This window comes from Apium graveolens, chromosome 3, assembly GCF_009905375.1.
Source record: "Apium graveolens cultivar Ventura chromosome 3, ASM990537v1, whole genome shotgun sequence".
Classification (NCBI taxonomy): Eukaryota; Viridiplantae; Streptophyta; class Magnoliopsida; order Apiales; family Apiaceae; genus Apium; species Apium graveolens.
Window position 1 is genome coordinate 159,330,449 of NC_133649.1, and position 24,564 is coordinate 159,355,012.

The 24,564-nt window shown below is 35.0% G+C and overlaps 1 protein-coding gene across 1 annotated transcript; it reads left to right on the forward strand.

Annotated features, from left to right (window-relative positions):
- Nucleotides 1-17,901: 17,901 nt before the first annotated feature.
- On the forward strand, nt 17,902-23,853 carry LOC141712896 (TOM1-like protein 3). Its single transcript, XM_074516015.1, has 10 exons — nt 17,902-18,055; nt 18,491-18,635; nt 19,712-19,790; nt 20,426-20,524; nt 20,616-20,729; nt 21,194-21,357; nt 22,371-22,452; nt 22,537-22,622; nt 22,700-22,891; nt 23,010-23,853. The coding sequence occupies exons 2-10, from the start codon at nt 18,496-18,498 to the stop codon at nt 23,674-23,676; spliced, it is 1,623 nt and encodes a 540-aa protein (XP_074372116.1). The 5' UTR covers nt 17,902-18,055; nt 18,491-18,495; the 3' UTR covers nt 23,677-23,853.
- The last annotated feature ends 711 nt before the right edge of the window (nt 23,854-24,564 follow it).

Below are 24,564 nucleotides of genomic sequence, written 5' to 3' on the forward strand. Positions count from 1 at the left end.
TTAGCATTAGAGCTTTTGCTTCTCAATACCCATTCTTTTCCAGTTCGTAATCGCTACTACCTTATGTTCCTAATATTATACTGGTTATACTTTTGCTCGTTAGCATTCTATAACCTTTTAATAACCTCGTCAACCTTAGTATCACGAATGTGTTTCCATTCCGCATACCACCACAACTTTACTACTCCTTTTTCAGCTGCTTCTATCTTCGAAAGCTTAGTCCTTCATATAGAAGTAAAAGAATTTATTGAGAGATCACTATGATCATGAACACTTGTTACATTGCATAGTTAGTACAGAATGTGGCCAGCCTTTAGTACTTGACAAACAATTAAACAATATATGGCATCCTACTCGGCTTCTATCACACAGATAGATAGTCATTCGACAATACCTCCCCTTCTGGAAGGGTTGTTCTTCTCAGCTTATATGAAATGAAAAGAAGAGAAAAGAACGAATTGAAGAGAATTTTATATGTGAAAAAAAAATATACTGCCACCAAATATCTGGCTTGGAACCTACTTCTGAACTATAGAGGTTTGATATAGGAGAACAAAACATATGTGTATTTATATCAACATCAAGTATTATAGCATCGCATTTTACATGCTTAAATATTTACTATTCCATCCATCATTCTATGGACCCATGCTCTTGCTCGAGCTTATACACAATCACCTTTAAAACTCCCTCGACATCAAAAATCGAATCTGGGTTTTCATTCTAGACATCACCGTTACTAAAATGCTATGCTTGCACTGCAACCTTCCTCGTATAGTAATACGACTCTCTATTGATAAGAAGGAATAAGTATTCAATAGGTAGATAATCGACTTAATTAGTCTATCAATGATAACTTATACATCACCACAACCCGATTAGTGGTACTTAATCTCAACATCCATTCCAATACAACTCTTACGGTTGTAATTAAATGGCTCATTACCCGCATAATCATTCCTGCACTACTAGGGTCCATCGTTGACCTACTGTAGTCATTCATTTTCCATGAAGTCTTAATAGCTAACAATACGGAGTCCATACATCTCGTATCGAATTCTTCTAAGGAGGTAACATGATCACCGTTCATGATTTATGAAGAACACTCCTGAACTTGACGTACATATGACATGAAGCAGATAAAATTGCAGAAGAGTTTCAATGAAAGCAACGATAGCAGGTTAATACCATTATTAACCATATGTCTTTATTAGGAGACATGAAGCTCAAAGGTTCATTTAGTCCTTTCGTAACATGGTCCTGGCTTATCTTAATATATGACCCTCTAAGATAGATAGCCCGCTCACGGTGATTACAAAAATTAATCTTTACCCAACTACTATCACGGTTGAGTATCGCACAATCATCAGAAGGAATGTCAATCTTCCACACCATAATACAACCTTCACAGCCTTAACCATTATCACTATATTCCTCTGGCACGAGCGCCTATAATTGTCCTCTTACACTTAAAGTGTCGGCCACCTCTTTGACCTTTCTTGATAGTAATATTTCCTTACAATCAATGTCATTTCAACCACCTTCACTAAATTTTCTACCTCATTTCCAATCACTGCTTGTGTGAAGATGTTTTTCTTAAAATCTGATGAGTAAAAAAAAATATCACCATTTTTCCATAAGTTATTGCCTCAGTCTTTAGAGGTTAATCACTGTCACGACTGACTCTCAATCATACTTAGAACATCTTTTATCCTAGGCCCTAATTGCCCTGAACAATTTCGACCTTTACTGGTTCGATCCATACTTTCTTGTGGTTTAACACGTGCCCCACTTGGCATCATTATAATTACGTCATATTTCCTTTATCAACATTTTTATTCTTGAGAATTTTGAATATTACCTTTCTCCTTGTAAAACCTCTAAGGTTATCCTCGAATCGTTCCTCCTGTATTCCCTAGATACAGGGCATATCAAGATACCATTTATTAATACCAGAATCATTGTCTATATACTTCTGAAAAATTTCTCCACTGATTCTTAAAGGTTGTTATTACCTTAATCCTTTCCAATTCATACTATCAAAACTCACATTATCCCTATTAAGGGTGAAATTCCAACCTTTATGCATTCCCCGAGGATTCATTTTAAGTTACCGATGTTCTATCCTTAATTCCACCTTTAAAAGGTACATGCATCCTTCCATGGATAAATCAAGTCATATATCCCTGATAAGGGTATCTTATTCAATCATTCCCACCTCGATAGTATATGCCTAATTTCACAATAACATCTGTATTCAAAATGAGGTCAATCAATATGGCCTCCAAAAGATAAGAATGGTTATCCGCTTTTCTTGCCTGATTCAGTAATGATAACAGGGATGTTCTAGAAGATGTTTGTCGTGTTCAACGTGAACCTTTTAGTTCTAACTACTCATTTACCTCTTTTATTTATCTCAACAGTCATCTCAATGTTGGGATATCTTTCATACCTGGCGTCTCCCTTTCTGGGTATCATGCCCCCGGTCTTACACTTCACATTCTTGAAGGTCACTTCCTTCATCCAATTTTCCTAATTTCTTACTTTCTTGTCTCCTCAGTCCATCCGTGTTTCCTTATTAATCAATCGATCTATCTCAAATTTTCATCGAATACTGTCAACTTCAAGGGAATTAACTTTACATATCGCTTACGCCTTCAAACCTTGAATTTATCTCATGATCAGTCACCATCGCGCTGATGATGACACACTTCTCTATATTTATTGCAAGGGTTTCTTAGGGTTTCCCATACCTAACTCCCTTATCACTTCTCAACTGTATTTCCTTTATATCCCTTTATACTCCTTCCCTTTTCAGTCTTTTATTTTCAGTTTCCATTACAACCATTACATGAACCAACACAACATAAGCATTGATTTCAAACATCCCGTCATTCTGGATTCGTGTCCTCAGAACGAATCTTGACAACTTTTACAACTTAGATTCATAATTCATCATACTCGTCCGCTTTTGTTCTGGCTCTAAAGCTTTTACACTACCTCCATAACCTTGGGAAGTACTTTCCCGAAAACAATTGTCTGAACTTTAATCAGTTTATTATAACCTCTGGCTCTGTGCCTTTCTTGGCCTTTCACCAACGGGTGGCCTCTCTCTTACGGGGGTAAGTGACAAAAATAGTCTTTTGTGCTTCGTCAATCATTTAGAATCTCAAATAATTCCTATATTTCCTTTAGTCAGGCTCTTGCCTCGACTGGGTCAAACTGTTCCTTGGAACTCTGAGAGCTTAGCGACTTAAAGGTCATGAAAGGATTTCCTACCGCATTGCTTCCTTAAGGTGGTGGTTGGGAATAAAAGTATAAGTTCTGTTTAGACAGGTCCATGAATTTCCATATAGGAGTATCGTCTCGGGTCTCCTTATCTTGCTCGACTTCTATTTTCTCAGTATGAAATGTTTCATCCTTCTCCCATACTTGGGGTTATCTTATACGTTAAAATCCTCATTTTCCACTTCATTATGTTATGGGTTCCTTCTATCTTGATGGCGTCCTCCCTGACTATCACATTCAGGGTTTGCCCTAAATCTTATTCCTTGAACTATGACTTTCATCTAGGATCTCATCTTTAAGCTCTTAAACATTTGGAACCCAAATTCTATAGGAACACCTCATTATTCCCTTATCATCTTTCTCGGTATTAATCTCATATCTATTTTTTGGCTCTCTGCCTTCATTCATCACTTTTTCTGGCACAATATGTTCTTTTCCAATAATTCGGTCTGTCTTGCAATCTCAAACAGCTTTTCGGTACCGGCTCCGGTTATCTTCACTTCTATTTCCATTTTCTCAAAATCTCTTATAAACTCTCTCAAAGACATTATCATCTTGAGTCTCTCCTTTTTACTAAGGGCATCAGCCACCACATTGGCTTTCCCCGAATGATAAAGAATCTCATAATCGTAATCCTTGATTATCTCTAACCACCTCATTTGGCGCATGTTGAGCTCTTTCTGCGTGAAAATGCACTAGAGCACTTATGGCTTGTGTAAATCTCGTACTTCTCTCCATACAAGTAGTGCCTCCAATATTTAGGGCAAAACTATTGCCACGAGCCCAAGCTCATGGGTGGGGATATCGAATTTTATATTCCCTTAATTGTCTTGATGCGTACGCAATTACCTTGTTGTGCTGTATAAGAAGCACCCTAATTCCTTATGCGAAGCATCACTACACATAACAAAATCTCCTTTTCCATCCGGCAACGCCATCATAGGGGTCGTCACCAATCTTTGCTTCAGTTCTTGAAAGTTGTTCTCGTATTTCTCTGTCCATTCAAACTTCTCAGTCTTACGAGTAAGCCGCGTTAAAGGGGGCTACTATCTTTACAAACTTGAACGAACCTCCGATAGTGACCGACCAATTCTACCTCTGGTAGTCGACCTAACCATGGTCATCAATTCATCAGTGGTCCTTTATTCATTCTTGTCAGGATCCTCCATGGGATCCTCCTCAGCAACTATCCCTTCTAGGACAACATCCTCAACATGAACATCATCCGATCCCGCGTTAGGACGCTCTATCGGATCCATAATCTGATCTCCAATAAGTAATAAAACATCATCGCGTTGTTGCTCCTCAACCTCAGGGTTCGGAGTCCCGCTACCATATACGATAATGAACTACGCTTCTATCACGATATTTATAAGGGTTCCCATAAGGGTTTTAACTGTCAGTACTACGTTAGATAGCTCGACTAGGAACTTGGCAAGAGTTCTTATTATCTTAGTGAACTTATTATCTTAACGTCACATCATCTCTGAGGTTTATAACGCTTAGCTCTGATACCACTTCTGTAACACCCCCAAATCCGGGGTCGAAGATCCGGGTTGTCACGAGTTCCATTTCCCTTAATAACACCCAATCTTAATAAATAATCAACTACTCTGTACTGTGACCCCACAATAAACACACACACCACAAGTTATAGTCTCAGAGATGAAAACTCAAAAATAACACAAGTCCTTATATTCCACAATTATAAACTGTTACACCTTAAAAAGGTTCTGAATAAATTTACATATTCCTTGCCATTATTACAATTCATATTATACATAAGTCTGGTTCATCAATAGTTGAAAACCTAGCCTATTGGTAGCTCCTACCTCAGCTACGGCGGCATCAACGCTTTCAGAAGACTGCGGAACGTTTTCTAACCGCTTGCGAATCGGGAGCTTGGTCCTGTTCATCTTTTCTATCTGTTGTTGTGTGATGAAAGAAGAAAGCAAGGGTGATCAGCAAGCCCACCAAAATAATATGTATAATGATTAACAATATATGAGCATTCTCATAGTACTCATGAAAGTCTTGGTCAAAAGAAATGAACCAAGTTTGATATCTTAATGCGATGAAGTCGCAAAATATTCAGTATATATACATATATACTTTTCAAAATCTTGGAAGTCCTCTTCCATGCATAATATACACAGAGTTCCAGTTTATAACTGTATAAAAATATCGTTGCAAGGTGATCTCATATATCTACCCTTGTCTCAACATTTTTCTGAAAATCTTTGATATGCATAAGATAATCATTAACTAGATATAAGTTGAAAATATGAAGTTACAAGATACCCCAATATACTTATATCTTTTCCAAATATTACTTGAACTACCACCGTTCAAGTTATAATCAGTTCAAAAGTTCATCACATAGATGAGACTACAAGACAAGATTTGAATAGATTCAATCTTTGAATATCATTATAAATAATGAAGTTACGGGATACTTCATTAAATCCCGATATATATATACATTTCATACACTCCTTGAAAACCTCTTTTATGAAAATTATAAACAGAGTTGCAATATCCAATGAATTTGGAAAGGAGAAAACCTTGGCATAAACCTGATATCTTGCTGATCAGGCAAAGATACCAATAAGTAACCTTTTCTACTAGTAGATGGACGAATTCCCCACTGATCATCACCCTGGCCGCAATAGGACCTTATACTGGACTGCCACTCAGCCACTTACGCATTTGATGGACTCCCACTGAGCCACTTACACTTTCATGGACGCCCACGGAGCCCATGTTGCTTATGCCGACTCAAATAGATGAACTTACTTCCCGAACGATGGGCAAGTAATCAAGATGTTTTCTCAAAACAGCAAACTCGTTGCGAATGTAAAATACACCACTGAGCCGGATCCCTCAAGTTTTGAACGAGTATTTAAATCCCCTTTAAAAGGAAGATCTTAAATATAAAAATGAGTTTTGGGATCCGCTCTAACTTTTAAAAATTATTTTGAAGACTCGAAAACACTTTAAAGAGTGTTTGGAGTAATGCTGATTTAATGAAATAAATCAGTCCCAATATATTAGAAAATATCTGAATATTATTATTTAAATAATATTCCCATAAAGAATAATCTTTATAAAAATAATTGAAGTAGAAGTTTTAAAACTTATACTTGAAATGAGTATTAAATAACCAAAGATATACTTATACGGAAGTACTATCTTTATTTGAATAATCAAAGATAAGTTTGATTATCAACACCTTATTCTTTAATAAAATAAAGAACATATCTCAGCAAATAATCGGAGTCATAGATCCTCAAATGAATATTCAAATAATATTCATTAAATAATATAAACTGAGTCATAAACCCTCGAATGAATATTCAAATAATATTCAATAAATAATATAAAAGAGTCATAAGCCCTCGAATGAATATTCAAATAATATTCAAATAATAAAATAAAAGGAGTCATAAGTCCTCAAATGAATATTCAAAATAATATTCATTTAATAAAATAAAGAAGTCATAAGCCCTCGAATGAATATTCAAAATAATATTCATTTAATAAAATAAAGAAGTCATAAGCCCTCGAATGAATATTCGTAATAATATTCATTAAATAAAATAAAGGAGTCATAAGCCCTCGAATGAATATTCGTAATAATATTCATTAAATAAAATAAAGTTATCGAATAAACCTTATTCGATTAATAGTTTTAAAAACTATATCAATATATATATATAAATATATATTATACTCGGGAGCCTCGCCTCCCGGTTTTAGAAAAAGTTCACCTTTTGATCCCCTATACTAAGGGTATACGCAAATATCGCTTATCTCTAGCATAGGTATTATGCAACGAATAAGCATTTGAACCAACAGATATATAAATCAAGAATACGAAACAGGCATGCATATATACCATATCACATGCTACAATATATCGCAAAAATTGGCTAATAACAAATATGCATTTATCACAAGATCATGCATATACACATATACATCACAACAACAGTATAACGGGTAGAAAACTTGCCTGAGCGACTGGGGGTTACAAATGGCTCGGGACGAGTCTGGTAACCTATAAACAACATATAAGTTGGAATTAAACCGAAGTCACTTGTAAATCTATACTTTAACCAAATTAGACTCTAACGCTCGCTTTGCGCTTACTGATTCTCTTAAGTCGCTCGAGTACCTTCGTCTCCACCATTTTTAATAAATTAACTATTACGAGTTTTAAGGCGATTCCTTCGCGAGTGTCTTACCAACTGCCTATTACACTTTACATAAATGTTTCATACTCCAATTAGTCATTTAAGGTATTTAACCTATGTTTCAAAGTAAGGCGAGGGGTAATGTTTCGTTCGCGAAACGTCGTTACTTAAAACGGCCGTTTCTCCTAAACCGTACATCGGAATCAAACGAACCACATATCAAAACGAAGCTCGTAACATGAACTATCTAAAAATGGTAATGGTCAAAACCTAGCAGGGAGTTCTCGGGTCCTAATGTTATGAACAAAAGCAGTCTAAAGTAAATCGGACATTACGACGGCTATGTTTACGCGATTTCCAAAGTTTTTACCATTCCAAATCATATCAATCCAACTACCAATCAACAACAACTCAAGATACACATCAATGCTACTGATTTCAGTCATAATAAGCTCAAGGATCTCAATCCAATCATATATTATAACATCTCCAAATTCAACTAAACTACTTAACAATTAAGCTCGAATCATGCTTATCATTCAAATTACTACTCATCCATCCAAACCATTTCCAAACTTCAACATTCAAACTTATTACTAAAGGGTGTGAAGATTTATACCTTTCTTGGAGGGTGGAAAGTTACTAGAAATCCTTATGGAGCCTCCTACGAGCTTGATCTTTCCAAAGAAATCAAGAACACAAAGTTAGGCTTTGAAGTTTCTAAAAGTCCGATTTAAAGAACTGTAAAAATGAGGATCTTACCATGCTTATTTGGAAGAGACTTGTGAACAAGAGTTGTAGGCCATCTCAATACCTTTCCAACGAGCTATAGAACACAACATTTGAGTGAGTATTGAAGGAGATATGGCAGTTTGAAGTTGCTGTGTTTGTTTTAGCCGTGAGCTTTCTTCTTGAAATGGGAAAGTCAACTTTCAATTTGTATTTGTGTTATGATATTTGTTGGTTGGTTGCTTCCTTTTGTCTTGGAATTAAATTAAATTTTTACCATGGTGAAAAATGTGTGGCTCACAATCAACCAACCAATCCTTCCCACTTGTCATGCTTAGGTCATCAAGCTTAGGTCATCTTGTTACACTTGTCTTCTTCTTGTTGGTTTGATGACATTATCATCCCTAACATCCTTGATTAACTCCTAATTGCTTGCCTAATGACCGCTGATCTGTTATACGGTTCGCTTAACTTTCGTTCTCGTTTATCAGTTTGAGGAATCATATCCGGGATCTTATCACTTGGGTTCCCCTAAACCTTCCTCAATATTTTATATTCCTATTTATGATCCCCTCTTAAAATCCTTGAATTTAAATCCTATTTATCATGTTACCTTATACTCACTTCTTTCTGTATCTGGTGGATTTCCGGGAAAAATCAAAGTGTTCGGAATTAGATTCTGACGATCTTTAGATACACTTATATACCATATAGAGTACTAATAAAATCTCAGAATATCAATAACAGAACCCCTACATAGTGTGGCATGAAAAGTTTTCTTATTCAGCATAATCAGCAAAATCACTATTCATAAGGGTTTCAAAAATTCCAAAAATTGGGGTTATTACACTGAATTTTGCTTTTTACTGAACCAGGTAACAAGCTTGTTTCCTAGAAATTGACAGGTTCCTGTTGTACTTTTTCTATCAATTCTACAACCTTCATAATCTCCATCTGAATAACCAGTTAGATCAAAACCAGAATCTCTAGGGTACCAAATGCCAAGGTTTGGTGTTCCCTTGAGATATCTGAAAATCCTCTTAATAGCTATCAAGTGAGATTCTCTAGGATCAGCCTGAAATCTAGCACATAAACAAGTAGCAAATATTATATCTGGCCTACTAGCTGTTAAGTACAGAAGTGAGCCAACCATACCTCTATAACTTGAAATATCCACAGATTTTTCAGTAGTGTTTAATTTAAGCTTAGTTGTAGTGGTCATGGGAGTTTTTGCAGATGTGCAATCCATTAGATCAAACTTCTTTAAAAGATAAAAAATATATTTAGTTTGACTAATGAATATTCCATCACTAACTTGCTTAACTTGTAAACCAAAAAAGTAAGTTAGTTCTCCCATCATACTCATTTCATACTTACTTTGCATCAATTTGGTAAACTTTTTGCAAAGTTTCTCATATGTAGAGCCAAAAATAATATCATCTACATAAATTTGAACAAGTATACTAGAACCATTAACATTTCTGAAAAATAAAGTTTTATCTACAGTACCTCTTGTGAAGTGATTTTTCAAAAGGAACTTTGATAAAGTGTCATACCAGGCTCTAGGTGCTTGCTTCAGTCCATAAAGTGCTTTCAGAAGATAATAGACATATTCTGGAAAATTTGGATCTTCAAAACCAGGAGGTTGACTGACATATACTTCTTCCTCCAAATCTCCATTCAGAAAGGCACTTTTGACATCCATTTGATAGACCTTGAAATTGGCATGGGCTGCATAGGCTAAGTAGATTCTGATGGCTTCAACTCTTGTAACAGGAGCAAATGTTTCATCAAAATCAATTCCTTCTTGCTGACAATAGCCCTTAGTAACCAATCTAGCTTTATTCCTGATACTATGCCATTTTCATCCATCTTGTTTCTGAATACCCACTTGGTGTCTATTGGATTTTTTCCTTTAGGCTTGGGTACCAGCTTCCATACATTATTCCTTTCAAATTGGTTTAGCTCCTCCTGCATAGCTAAAATCCAATCAGGATCCAATAAAGCTTCTTCTACCTTCTTTGGTTCTTCCTTTGACAGAAAGCTGCTGTATAGACATTCTTCCTGAGTTGCTCTTCTTGTTTGAACTCTAGAAGAAACATCACCAATGATAAACTCAAAGGGGTGATATTTTGTCCATTTTCTTTGTTGAGGTAGATTAGCTCTAGATGAAGAGACCTCATAGTTGTCTTGATGTGTGATTGAGTTTTGATTGCTAGAAACTCCCCCTGACTTTGTGGATCTTTGATTTAGGAAAGGGGAACTGTCTATAGGTGATCTGTCTTGACTTCCTGCACCTTTTGATAACCCGACGGATGGTGAATTTTGAGTACCGACGGATGAAGTAGTTTGTCTCCCGACGGATAATGCAGATTGCCTTCCGACGGATGAAGCATTATGCAACTCGACAGATGTTGAGTTTTGTGCTTCATTGGTAGTAGATTTGTCTGCATTATCCTTAGACACTGTTTCTTGATCACTTTCATCATCACTGTCATCACTAACCATCTCCACATTGTCGAATTTGAGGCTCTCATGGTAATCTCCATCTTTCAGTCCTTCAATCTTTTTATCATCAAACACAATATGTATAGATTCCACAACAATGTTGGTTCTTAGATTGTAGATTCTATATGCTTTACCAACATCATATCCAACAAAAATTCCTTCATCTGCTTTAGCATCAAACTTCCCATTTTGATCAGTTTGATTTCCCAGGATATAGCATTTGCATCCAAAGACATGAAGAAAGTTTAGAGTTGGCTTCTTGTTCTTGAACAATTGATAGGGAGTCATGTATCTTGCTTGATTAACCAGAGAAATGTTCTGAGTGTAGCATGCAGTATTTACAGCTTCAGCCCAGAAATATGTTGGTAGTTTAGATTCTTCAAGCATTGTCCTTGCAGCTTCAATAAGTGATATGTTCTTCCTTTCCACTACTTCATTCTGTTATGGAGTCCTTGCTACTGAAAACTCATGCAGAATCCCATTTTCCTCACAAAATGCTCTCATGACAGAATTCTTGAACTCAGTTCCATTGTCACTCCTGATTCTTCTAACTTTGAAATCAGGATGATTGTTGACTTGCCTAATGTGATTGATGATGATTTCACTAGCCTCATCTTTAGACTTTAGGAAATATGTCCAAGAGAACTTTGAGAAATCATCTACAATTACTAGGAAAAATCTTTTCCTTGAGATGGACAATACATTGACTGGTCCAAACAAATCCATGTGAAGCAGTTGCAAAGGCTCTTCAATTGTTGAATCAAGTTTCTTCCTGAATGATGCTTTGATTTGCTTCCCCTTTTGGCAGGCATCACACAGTCCATCCTTTGAAAACTCCACTAGAGGAATGCCTCTTACCAGTTCTTTCTTTACCAGCTCATTCATGGTCTTGAAGTTTAAATGAGATAGCTTCTTGTGCCATAGCCAACTTTCATCTTGACTTGCTTTACTGAGAAGACAAATTACAAATTCTGCATTAGATGAGTTGAAATCATCTAGGTACACATTTCCTTTTCTCACACCAGTGAGAACCACTTTGTTGCTTCTTTTATTAGTCACAACACAGGCTTCTGAGTTGAAGGTTACTGAATTGCCTTTGTCACAAAGCTGGATGATACTCAACAGATTGTGTTTGAGACCATCCACTAAGGCAACCTCCGCAATGATGACATTGTCCTTTGAAATCAAGCCATATCCCACAGTATAACCCTTGCTGTCATCTCCAAAAGTAATACTTGGTCCAGCTCTCTCCTTAAACTCTGTGAGCAGGGTAGAATCACCAGTCATGTGTCTTGAACAACCACTATCCAAGTACCAAAGATTCCTTCTGTTTCCCTGCACACATCAAAATCAAATCAAGTTGATTTTGGTACCCAAGTTTCCTTGGGTCCTGCCTTGTTAGCCTTCTTTTTCTGTTTCTTAGGCTTTATCTCATTTGACTCAGAAATTTCAGATTCATTCTTAGTCATTTGAGTTGAGCCTTTGAAACCATTCATTGCAACAGAATTATCATGCATATTATGACTAACAGGAAATGGCATGCTATGAGTAAACATGTTATTCCAGTAAGGCATGGTAAATGGCATTTATGGCATACTATATGCAGCATAATAAGGATTAGGTGCAAATGGCATATTAGAAAACTGTGCATTCATGTTCTGTGTAGGCATAGCATTAATAGGCATGGGAGGCATGGCATTCATGTTGGGAAATTGAGACTGAACATACATGGGAGTAGGCTAGCAGATTTGCAATTAACAGATAAATGATTTACACTACCACACTTGACATAGATTTTTCTAGGAGCATATTTATCAGGTGTGTAGTTATTGTGTTTGTTAATCCCTACTTTACCATTCCTATTGTTTTTCCTTTTAGTCTCTGTTTTTACCTCAATTTTCTCAAGTCTGTCACTTAACTGTTTGACAGTCATGTGACCAACATTAGCCTTTTTCCCTTTCTTAACTTGACTTGACTCTCCTGAAACAAAGTTCTTGGAAACAAACCCATACTTCTCATTCAGCTTGATTAGTTTGGCTTTGCTAATGGGCTTGCTCACAGCCGACGGATGAGGATTTTCATCATTCAACGGATAACACTTTTTGTTATCCGACGGATAGTCCTCATCATCCGTCGAGTCTACATCTGTTAGCAGTCCATCTACCAAATTAGGTTCTAGTTTCTCTTTGTTCTTTTTCCAGGCTTCAACACAGAAAGACTCAATTCCTTGAACTTTGGTGATTTGAGCATGGACATCCCTGGATGTTTTCCATGCTTTAATCACCTCTTGTTCATGCTCGAACTGCTTCTTTAAAATTTCTTCATTTTTCAAGAACTCAGTTAATTCCTCCTTGGCAATCTTACACTCAATTCTTAATTTCTCAAAATCAATAACTCAAGCACATTATTCCTCTCACTTAAAAACAAATTATTTTATTTGATTTTAGAATTTTCTTTAGTAAGAGACTTAAGTGTAACACGCAGATGATATAATTATGTAGACATGTCATTTATGGCATCATTACACTTATCTTTAGATAAATGTGCAAGGTTTGTAGTAATTACCTGATTGCTTGAGGAACTTATCTCTATCTCATCAGACTTGGCCATTAGGGCTAGATTGACATAGCTGACATCTTCATCTTCATCCAGACCATCTGCTGCCCAGTCATTTTCTTGTGTAATAAAAGCCATTTCCTTTTGTTTGAGTAAATCAAAGTATTTTTGCTTATAATCCACAGACTCAAACTTTTTCTTACTGGAATCTGACTTTCTACACTCATTGGAAAAATGCCCTGCCAAGCCACATTTGAAACATTTGAATTTTGACTTATCCACCATGTTTCTATTTGGCTTGGCTGCTCCAAAGTTCTTCTTCAACTTGAGCTTGGCAAATCTCTTGGAAAGAAATGCTAGGTGCTCATCAATGTCCTCCATGTCATCTTGGCTCAATGAATCTTCACTTTCTACTGCAAGCCCCTTGCCCTTGTTCTCACAGACCTTTGAAGTTGATTCAACAGCTTCCATCTTCACTTCCTTCTCCTTTTCCAACTCAGCAACTAGTGCAATGGATCCTCCTTTCTTCTTTCCTCTCTCCATCCTTTCATCCTGCTCTATTTCAAGCTCATAGGTTTTCAGGATGCCATACAGTCTCTCCAAAGTAAACTCCTTATAATCTTGTGAGTTTCTTAATGAGACTGTCATTGGTTTCCATTCCTTTGGAAGAGATCTAAGGAATTTCATATTAGAGTCTTTAGTCTGATAGACTCTCCCATGCAACTTAAGAGCATTTAGTAGTTTTTGAAACCTACTAAAAATGTCAGTGAGAGACTCACTTTCCTCATTGTGAAAATGCTCATATTGCTGAATCAAGAGCTGCATCTAATTTTCTCTAACTTGCTCAGTGCCATCTCAGATTATCTGTATAGTATCCCAGACTTTCTTGGCAGTTTTGCAGTTGATAATGTTGTCAAACATGTCTGCATCAACTCCATTAAACAGAATATTCATGGTCTTTTTATCCTTCCTGACTTGTTCAATGTCAGGATCAGACCATTCATGCCTTGGCTTGGGAACTGATGGCTCGTTTCCTGTTGCAACTCTCATTGGAACATGAGGGCCTCTTTCTATGCAGTCCACATAGGCCTCATCTTGAGAAAACATATGAAGATGCATCTTTACCTTCCAATGATGGTAATTATCTTTATCTAGAAAAGGAATCTTGACTCCAACATCCATCTTGTTCATCTTGCTGAATTGTTTTGATCTTTAAACTCTTTGTTGATTAAAAGCTTTCTCTGATACCAATTGTTAATCCCTTAACAATATAGCAAGAATTACAGAAGGGGGGTTGAATGGAATTCTTGAACCTTTTTCTTAAAATAAAAATGTTCAAACTCGAAAACAAATATAAGTGTTTTGATTAGCACAATGCGGAATAAAAACTTAAGTGAATCAAAACATAAGTAATTAAAAACAAGAGTCTTTAAAAACTTTCTGGTGGATTTAAACAATTCCACCAGAGATATATATTATATCGAGAGAACTCTGTGTGCAAGAATGCTCACAGCTGCTTACAAATTTGAACTACCGAGAATACAGAGAAATGCTAATAATTCTGCTTACAAATGTTTCTCTCTTTTTTTTTTTATCTCAGATCTTAATTTCTATTTGCTACTTCTTGGTTTATATATTAATAAGATTACAAAGTCAAAAGATAGAATCATTATAAAAACTATCGGGTTCAATGCTTTGTTACTTTGTTCTCTATTACCCAGTTAATAGGCTTCCTCATTCCATTTGCATACATCCCGACGCATGTGACTGGTTGTCACTGTCAACTGATGTTTGAATTCTTTATCCGTTGAATACATGATCATCCGTCGACTTTATGATCATCTGTTGATGGCTTCATTGATCATCCGTCGACTGCTATATAAAACATCCGTTGATAGCCATTTGATCATCCGTCAATGGCTTTGTTAAACATCCGTCGGTAGCTATTTTGGCACTTGACTTCAATTCATTTATGCAGAATTACAAGATATCATATATGTACAATTAATCAACCTATTCTGCATATCTAGTTAAAGTCAACATGACTTATATGCTACTACAGAATCTATACAAAGGTGTATGCAGAAATGTGCTACAGACTCATTATTACACAAGCTACTCACTCGATGGATAATAAGTCATCATCCGTCGGGACTATAATGAGTTATCCGTCGGGACTATAATTCTTATCTGTCGAGTGCTACATTATTTCACTAAGTAAAATCTACTTAGATGTTTTGTTTATGAAATCATCAAGTACACAATATATGCACAACACCTTGGAATATGATATGTAATTCTATATCTCTAAGTACGTGATTTAGAAATGAGATTATGAGAATAGTATCAATATTCATAAAGCTCCCTAGTCGATTATTATTATTAAGGGACAATAATAATGCATTAAGACTGGTATGTTTGTTGACTGATGATTACATCTCATTGATCATTGGTATGATGATACTAAAGTCAAAAACACAGGCAGATGTATATGTACATGGTGTTGGACAGACCCAATGTGAGATTCTACATGTTTGTTGTGTCATAAGTAATTCTCACAGTGATAATGATGTAATGATCCTTAGACCTGAAGTCATTATATTTCTATACGAGAATTAATATACATTGATTCCATTAAAAGTTATCCTTGACCGGGTAATGATAAAAGTGGACATTGGGTATATTATGAATCGTGTGAGAAATATGAATGATCTAGATGGGATTTAACCCTCCTATTTTAGGAGTGATATTATTGGGCTCTTGTGTGAGCTAGGCTATGAAATGCGTGACCACGCTCAAATGTTGATTTGATATGATAGTCTACTCATTGATCAAGGAAACTTGGATTAAACTATGATGAGGATGACACATTACATGCCTCTAGTTTAATCTATAATATTTGGTTAAAAGGATTATATTACATTGTACATTATTCACAAAAGGTTTAATCGATCACCGATTCAATTATCATTACTTGGGTAGCAATGATGTATTACTAGATGCCGCTCATTGTTTACGATTTTAAATTAGATTTAAAATTCGTTGTCAATATAATAATAACCTATAGGGTCACACACTAAAAATACTTGAAGGATTATTTAATTTAAATTGGATTTAAATTATATTAATGTAATTCGAATAATTTATGATATTAATTAAGTATGACTTAATTAATGAGATAAATATTGATATTCGAATTTACTAATATTAATTATGAAATTTATTTGTTAAATAAATAAGTGAGACTTAATTATAATACAAATGTGAATTTCGAATTAATAATAACTCCTAATTAGTTAAGAGTTATAATTCGTTTTTTTACTCTCTATATAATATCTCTTATATGGCTGATTTTTTGGGGGTGCAAGACTTTTACTAAAACCCTAGCTACCAAGAGAGAAGATGAAGAGAGCAAGAAGAAACGGGTTTGTGCTAGTACACATCCAATCCTTGAGTTCAAGCATTCGTGTGGATACCGATAGAGCGTAGATCGCGAGAGTGGGATGCGTGGTGATTGAACAAGCTTTGGATCTCCATTAGTTAACCAATTGATAAAGCTTCTTAAGGTAAACAATCTGATCTACGAATTAAATATATGTTTTTCGCATGGATCCTACGGTGGGTTTCGAAAATTCTGATTTTTTACGTTTTTAATTACTGTTTCCGTTGCGTTTATATGCTCGAAACCCATCATGGATATGGTACATTACTTTTTTTAATTGTCAATGTCAAAATTTTATTACATTTTGATTTTTGTAAATTACAAGTTATTTAATACTCCATTCGTCTCATCTATTTCTTTACATTCCTGAGAAAATATCCCACACATATTTTAAGGTACATATAAAGTAGTTTCATAACTTATTTTTAATTTTTTTCCGAAGTAAAATTTAAACATTCAATTTTTATTTAAAAATATGAAATTGTAAAAATAAGTTGTAAAACTATATATCATATGTACCTCATAATACGTGTCGTACACTCTCTCCAAAATGTAAAAAGATGAGGGGCGAAGAGAGGAGCGTATATGAGAATGTAAAGAGTCGGAGATGAATAAATGGTTATAACAATGTTTAATAGTTTACTTATGAAATTCAGCTCAGTAATAATTGAGCCGAGTTCGAGCTATTCGAATTTCTTAACAAGACAAGCTCGAGATTACTTGGTTCGTAAAATTTACGAGCCTTATCAAGACTTTATAATTTTAAATTTTCAATAAAAATATGTTTTAATAAAATATTTAATAGTTTTTTATATTTTATATATTTAATCGAATCGAACTCGAGTCAAACCGATCTTATTTCGAGTTTTTGTTAATATTCGGGGAAATCAATTGAGCCTAATTTGAATTTATTAATTTTTTTATAAATTAAATATCAAACTTAAAAATTAAAATTCGGTCAGACTCGAGTTCAAGCCCAAATATTTTTAATCGAGGCAATTAAAATTCGGTCAGACTCGAGTTCAAGCCCAAATATTTTTAATCGAGGCCAAGGCGTAGGATAACACCCTACCTCGTATCAAAATTTGTTTACCAAGGAAAGACCATGAACCATTGAGTTATGTCATCCAAGTTAGACAAGTCAAAACACGATACACACGCTGATATATATCGAAATTACTAAGTTATTTCTTGGGGTATAATTTTCAATAAATAAATCTATTAAAAACACTTGTAGTTGTAACTTGTAAACCCCTCGATACAACAATAAAGCCCATCTCTCTCCCTCAACCCCCTTTATTTCTTAAAAACATCATCTCAGTGCTTATACATAAAGGTATCTCATTTGACCATTTCTTCTTAATTTCTCTTGCTTTGATTCTGTATGTATATTCACTCGTTTGTTTAGCCCTTTTTGTTTATTAGTATAAATTTGTAGTGGATGATCATAATTTCTGCAATTAAATTCTTAATTTTGTGGTGTTTGTAATATTTAAAGATGTAATTTTGGTGGGCTATGGTCTGATTTCATTGATTATTGTTTGTGATTGTATAATTTGCATTTGATGAGGTTGAAAAAGTTTGGCTCTTGAAGGTTTATAGCTGTGTTGACTTGATTTTACAAATTATAGTAGTTTTTCGGGTTCTTTTAGACGATTGTTTCTGTTTTTTTTATCTTGTGCCTGAATTTCATTGGATCTTCTTGCTATCGGAGATTCTGAGGATGTCATGCTTTAGATTTTGAATTGATTTTTGGGGTTTGTGGTTTTAGGAAATATGATTTCGGGAATTCATAGTATTGGAATGCCTACTAGTGGTGTGGCAGCTTGTGCTGAAAGAGCAACTAGTGATTCGCTGATTGGTCCAGACTGGGCTATTAATATCGAGCTATGCGATCTCATCAACTCAAATCCAGGGTATTTACATTTTATCTTTGATGAAAGCTGTGGCTGTTTGTCTTTGTTTTGATGTCTTGCTTTGCAAATTGGGAAGTTGTTGATTATCTGAATGATATGCATTTTAAATGCTGGCTTGTTTATGTAATAGAATATGTAATGGGTAATGCTTTGAATATGTCTCATAAGTTGAAATGTTTAAATACTTCTCTTTTTGGTCAAGTCTCTCGTAACGGATAGATTAAGTTTTATCTTCTTTTCTAGTATATGAAATCTGTACCATATACTAGGTGCTTCGAATCAACAAGACTCCATGGTTTTTTGAAGTAACTCAAGTATAGGTTGTTGATACATTTAGAGGGTGTTTTGAAAATATTATTTGCCTCTACGTACATGAAAATAACCTTTTTTTCCTCTAATACTATGCAAATGAGATTTTTCAAACACTTTGAGATTAACTCTTAGGAAATTATTTTTGAAAGGTGCATTGATGTGTTCCAGCTTCCAACCATAGAAATATTCTTTTTTTCCAAATAAATGTAGAGATAGTGTGGACAGTAAATTGGAAAACAAAGACGTTGTTAGTAGTTATTGAACTTCCAAAAATGTTTGTTTTCCGGTAGATCATGTAATGATTTCTTAAACCAAACCAAACCAAACCAAAACAAACCAAACATACTCAATATAACCCGCTTAAAGGGGGGCCAAGGACAGTAAGATGCACGCAGACCATACCCCTATTCTAAAAAATGAGCTAATATGCATTTTAATCAAGTAGTGGGTAGAATAGACCTGTAACGAATAAATTAAATTTTAGAATGCTGTGTTTGGTTGTGTATCATATGGAACTCTTTAATAAGAGGCCAAGAATTTTATTCACACGTTTTATGAAGTAATTGGTAGAACAAAAAGCACTTTTCTGATAGTACTTTGTACAGTCACCTTGATTTGTTTCGTTTGTTAGCGGATTATTTTAAGTTTTCCTGCTTGATTATTTTTCTTAAAATACCACAGCCAATTACCCGTTTTCTTGTTTCAGCCTGTATGTTATTTAAGAAAATTAAGTACTCAGTTCTCGGTTTCCATTGAACTTTCAGTCAAACGAAGGATGCTTTGAAGATACTCAAGAAGCGTCTCGGAAGTAAAAATCCAAAAATTCAGCTGCTTACTCTCTTTGTCAGTAATTGCACATTCTTTTACTCTTCCTTTCTTTAGTTTTAATTGCTAAATCTAATGAATTAGTACTTTCCTATCATAATTTTGCACGTAATTATGTTGATCAAATATGACCAAGAGAAGTCATTTACATGTGCAGAAGATATTGATATATATATATATATATATGAGCAAATGATCAAATAGAAACTAAAATTAAAATAAAAACTAGAAACTAATCTAAGCCATTAGATAATCTAATCTAATGCCCCCCCTAAAAGCACCACACACAACTAATCTGCACCCTTTCACACACAATCTCAGCTTTTCCCCTCCGTTTTTAATTTGATTTTTCCTGTAAAACGGTAAGTTTTTTTTAAAAATCCGACTTCACTGTATTTTTCTCATCTCTCAACGATCAGAAACACTGTTGTGCAAGAAGTTAATTGTTACCTTTATGTGAATAGTTCATCAATACTAAATGTGCCAATCAGAAACACCCAAAGATCACGCCACCACACATTCTTAGCTGTGATATGTACTTTATGCCTTCAAATCCCAATATTCCATCTATACATTGAAAAGCTCACCTGGGTTTTAATACAGATTTTCTTTTGCATTTGACATTGCACCTTATATCTGGTTTTCTGAATTAGGTGCTGGAGACTCTTAGCAAAAATTGCGGAGAAAATATCTTTCGATTAATTGCTGAGCGGGATATATTACATGAAATGGTTAAAATTGTAAAGAAGAAGGTAAATTGTGTTTCTTACTGAGGATATATACTCTCATTGCCTAGAAAGTATTCAGGCCTTGTCATTCTTATACTGTATTGTAATTTTGCAGCCAGATTTAAATGTTCGGGAGAAAATATTGATTTTAATAGATACCTGGCAAGAAGCTCTGGGAGGATCAGGGGCACGATATCCCCAATATCTTACTGCTTACAATGAACTAAAGGTAGTCTTCAGTGTATTCTTTTGCAAGTAATAAATTAGTCATCCGGTTTCATTTTTGATATATTAGTGTAAACTGAGTTGTTCAACAAATCTTGATTGACATAGCTTGGGTATGATTTAGTCAGCAGATTCATTATGAGAGTGCCTATAATGTAATCCAAATAATTTTTGTACCTATTAAATTGCTCTTGTGCGACATTATCTTCAATTAGCTCTTTAGCTAGCACAAATTTTCCTCTGGCATAGTAATCACTTATAAGGTTTTGGAGATATAAGATTGAAATAGTATATTTTGTTGACTTTCTCATTGATTGATAAACCATTTATACGTGATACGATAACTGTTGGTGCATTGTTAGATGTACGGTAAAAAATTACTTGTCGCAAGTTCCTACAGAGCTTCTTTAATTTAGACATCTTTTTCGACATCCCTCAGTATTTAACTGAATACATTCAATTATTCAGTCCGCTGGTGTAGAATTTCCACCCCGTGAGGAGAACAGTGTTCCGTTGTTTACACCACCACAAACGCAGCCGCTAATGCACCCACCATCAATCGTGGACCCTGCTTCAACATATGAGGAAGCTGCTATTCAGGCATCTCTCCAATCGGATGCTCCTGGACTGAGGTATTGTATAAATCATTTTTACTTTTATGTGTTCCTTTATTGTTACTCCAGTTGCAAGAATATGAAGTCCACTTTCTTATTACGGATCAGTGTTGGTCTGTGTTACCCCGCTGAAAATTTAGTTTCAGGGGCATTAATGGAGATGCAATTATATATTGTCGACTTCGTATTGGATGGCCTAGATCATTTTGTCTATTGTACTTTTAATGTTCAAATATCCCCTATATTTTATGTTTTTCAAGTAGCACTTAAATACCTTTTTAACCTTTCAACAAAAACTAGGTAGAACGAAGAAAGACATGATTACAGGAAGTGATAAATAAAAGAAATGAACTATTACATTTTTTAACTGGACAACACAAAACTTTACCCTAAAGTTAAATATTTCAAAATTCAAATTATATCCCTACTACCTTTGCTGATGTGGATATTTATTAGCTGCAGAGGTGGATAGTCATTTGACCCGTATTTTGCCCCATGAAGTGAGTACGTCAGGGAAGTTAATGAAACAAACTTCACACTCTATTCTTACTCTTCAAAAAAAACCATTATATTCGTCTTTCTTGTGTTTTACTTATGAGCTTAATCACTCATTTCATATTAGGTGCCTCTTTGGCCTGTTTACACATGTCAAGAGTGGCAATAGGCAGCAATGAGTAACCTTCTTTACACATTTGTCATTCAAAAACCAAGTTGTACTCCATTTGGTAAATTCCAGTGGAATTATTATTTTATTCTGTACATCCACTCTAAACCTCTCACCAGGCATAAGAAAAAATATACAGATTCTTTTTTGTTAGAATAGAGGACAACATACTTACCGCCCCTAGATCTTTTGTATATAGATCACATGGTCAGATGTGCCTTAATTTCTGTATGTAAAAGTTCTATCTGATTAGGCTGCAGTACGAAGTCTTCCTTTGCTTCTCTTCTCTGGATTAATTCTTCACATTTTTTTTTTATTTAGCACCTTAGACCAACATATATGTACTTATGAAAAGAAATTAATGCAGCTTGACAGAGATTCACACTGCTGATGGACTAGCAGATGTATTGATGGAAATGCTCAATGCGTTAGATCCTCAAAATCGTGAGGTATATTTATTGATGTAGTTTGATTGCCATCTGTTAAGTTGTTAGTTACCATACTAGACTGCAATCTGTCTGTGTTCGTGGTAGGGTATCAAGGAAGAGGTGATTGTTGACTTGGTTGAGCAGTGTCATTCCTACCAAAAGCGTGTCATGATTCTTGTGAACAATACAGCGTAAGTAAAAAATTGATATAATTGCTTACCACTTGTTATCTTTAATAATTACTGACAGAGCGGTTATCGGTTTTCAGAGATGAAGAGCTCCTAATGAAGGGATTGACATTAAATGATACCCTGCAGCGTGTTCTTAGCCGGCATGATGACATTGCAAAAGGAATACCATATCCAAGAGTAGGACAAGCACAACCTTCAGCTGTCCCTTTAGTAAATGTGACTCACGAGGATGAGGAGCCTGAAGATGATTTTTCTCAGCTAGCTCTCAGGTGATAATGAATGTTAATGACCTTCTTATCAATTTGCTGTCCTATCTTGTTATGGATAATAGCGTTTGGCTTACTAATTAATTATCTAATCTGTGAATCAAACCATGTATTTGTGCAGGTCATCAAGGGATACTTTGCAAGGACAAGGACGAAAACCAGGCAATGGTCAGATTGAAACAGCCCGTGTAAACCCACTTTTACCTCCCACACCCGCGTCGAAAAAGCCGATTAATGAAGATTATGGTCAAATTGATTATCTAAGTGGCGATGTTTACAACTCTGAAAGGACTTCAGCAGCTTCTGGATCCACCCCTGTGCCAGTACCAACTCATGTAAACAACACAAACTCTACTGCCCCATCAAAAGCGAAAGTGTCATGGTCTCCACCTGATGATTTCATTAACCCAACTGCCTCCGATGATTTTATAAACCCTACTGCCTCGATCTTTTCTGAAAAGCCCCCCAGTTATGGTGAACAAACTGCAACAACCAAACCTATTGACCGGTCGTCTCCAACTCCTTTGGAATCTCCTGTGTTCCTTCCACCCCCGCCTTCTAAGCATAGTCAGAGAACACAGTTCTTCAGACAGCATAATGCAGGAGCTCTTTCAAGTGAGGGGTCGGGTTCCTCCTTTGATAACTTAGTTGGGCAGACGAACAATCTCTCTCTCAATTCATCAACCCCAAAGAAGCCAGATAAATCTGAAGATGCACTTTTCAAAGATCTGGTCGATTTTGCTAAAGCAAAGTCTTCGTCATCATCCAAGCCTAATAGAGCTTTTTAAAAGTAGTAAAAGTGCATTCTTAGTTTCATTGGATATTTTTATCAAAAGACGATTCTTGAATAAACGTGGGTGACTTGGATGATTATGGACTTGTGGATCTGACTTCCTGGTTTGTTAGTGAATGAGTGGATATGTAAAAGATTTATAAGATTGTGAATGTATATTTCTTTTATTTTATTTGAAGCAGACCCATGGTGGTTCTTTTTGCTAAGGATGACAATGTCTGATACACCCTGTCATTCGATCCAGTAGAGGTAGAATCTGCAGATTTTACCATACGGTTTGATTAATCTAAATATGATCTGAATTGACTCGTTTATATATATGTTTTATATTCATAATAAAGATTGTGTTTTCAACAGATCATTCATCATTCCAAATACAACTTTCCTTGCGATGAAGTGCAGGTTTACTAGCATTTGAATGATTTGCTGGCTGAGTTTTGCTGTAATGAACAAGCATACGGGCGACGTAAATCTCAGTGTTTTTGACTTTTTCCGTCTGCAACTATTGCGAAATTGCTTTATGAAAGGGTTAATTATCAAATGGGTCCTTACTGCATGCAAATATATCAGGTGACTCATTAATTATAAAATTGACTCATATACTTATTTAAAAATTTGTAAAAAAATATCACTTTATCGTAAATTGAAATTCTGAAAAATGTTATATTTTGAGTATTTTATGAATGATATTATATCCAAATTAAAGGTTGTGAGTTCTACTATTTTAGATAATATTGTTAGATTTTTAAATTTTTATCAAGTATTTATTTTTAATTTTTTGATTGTTTTATTTAAGTTAAATAAAAATAAATAGTAGATAAAATTTTAAAAATCTAAAAATATTATCTAAAATATTAAAACTCAAAAACTTTCATTTGAATGT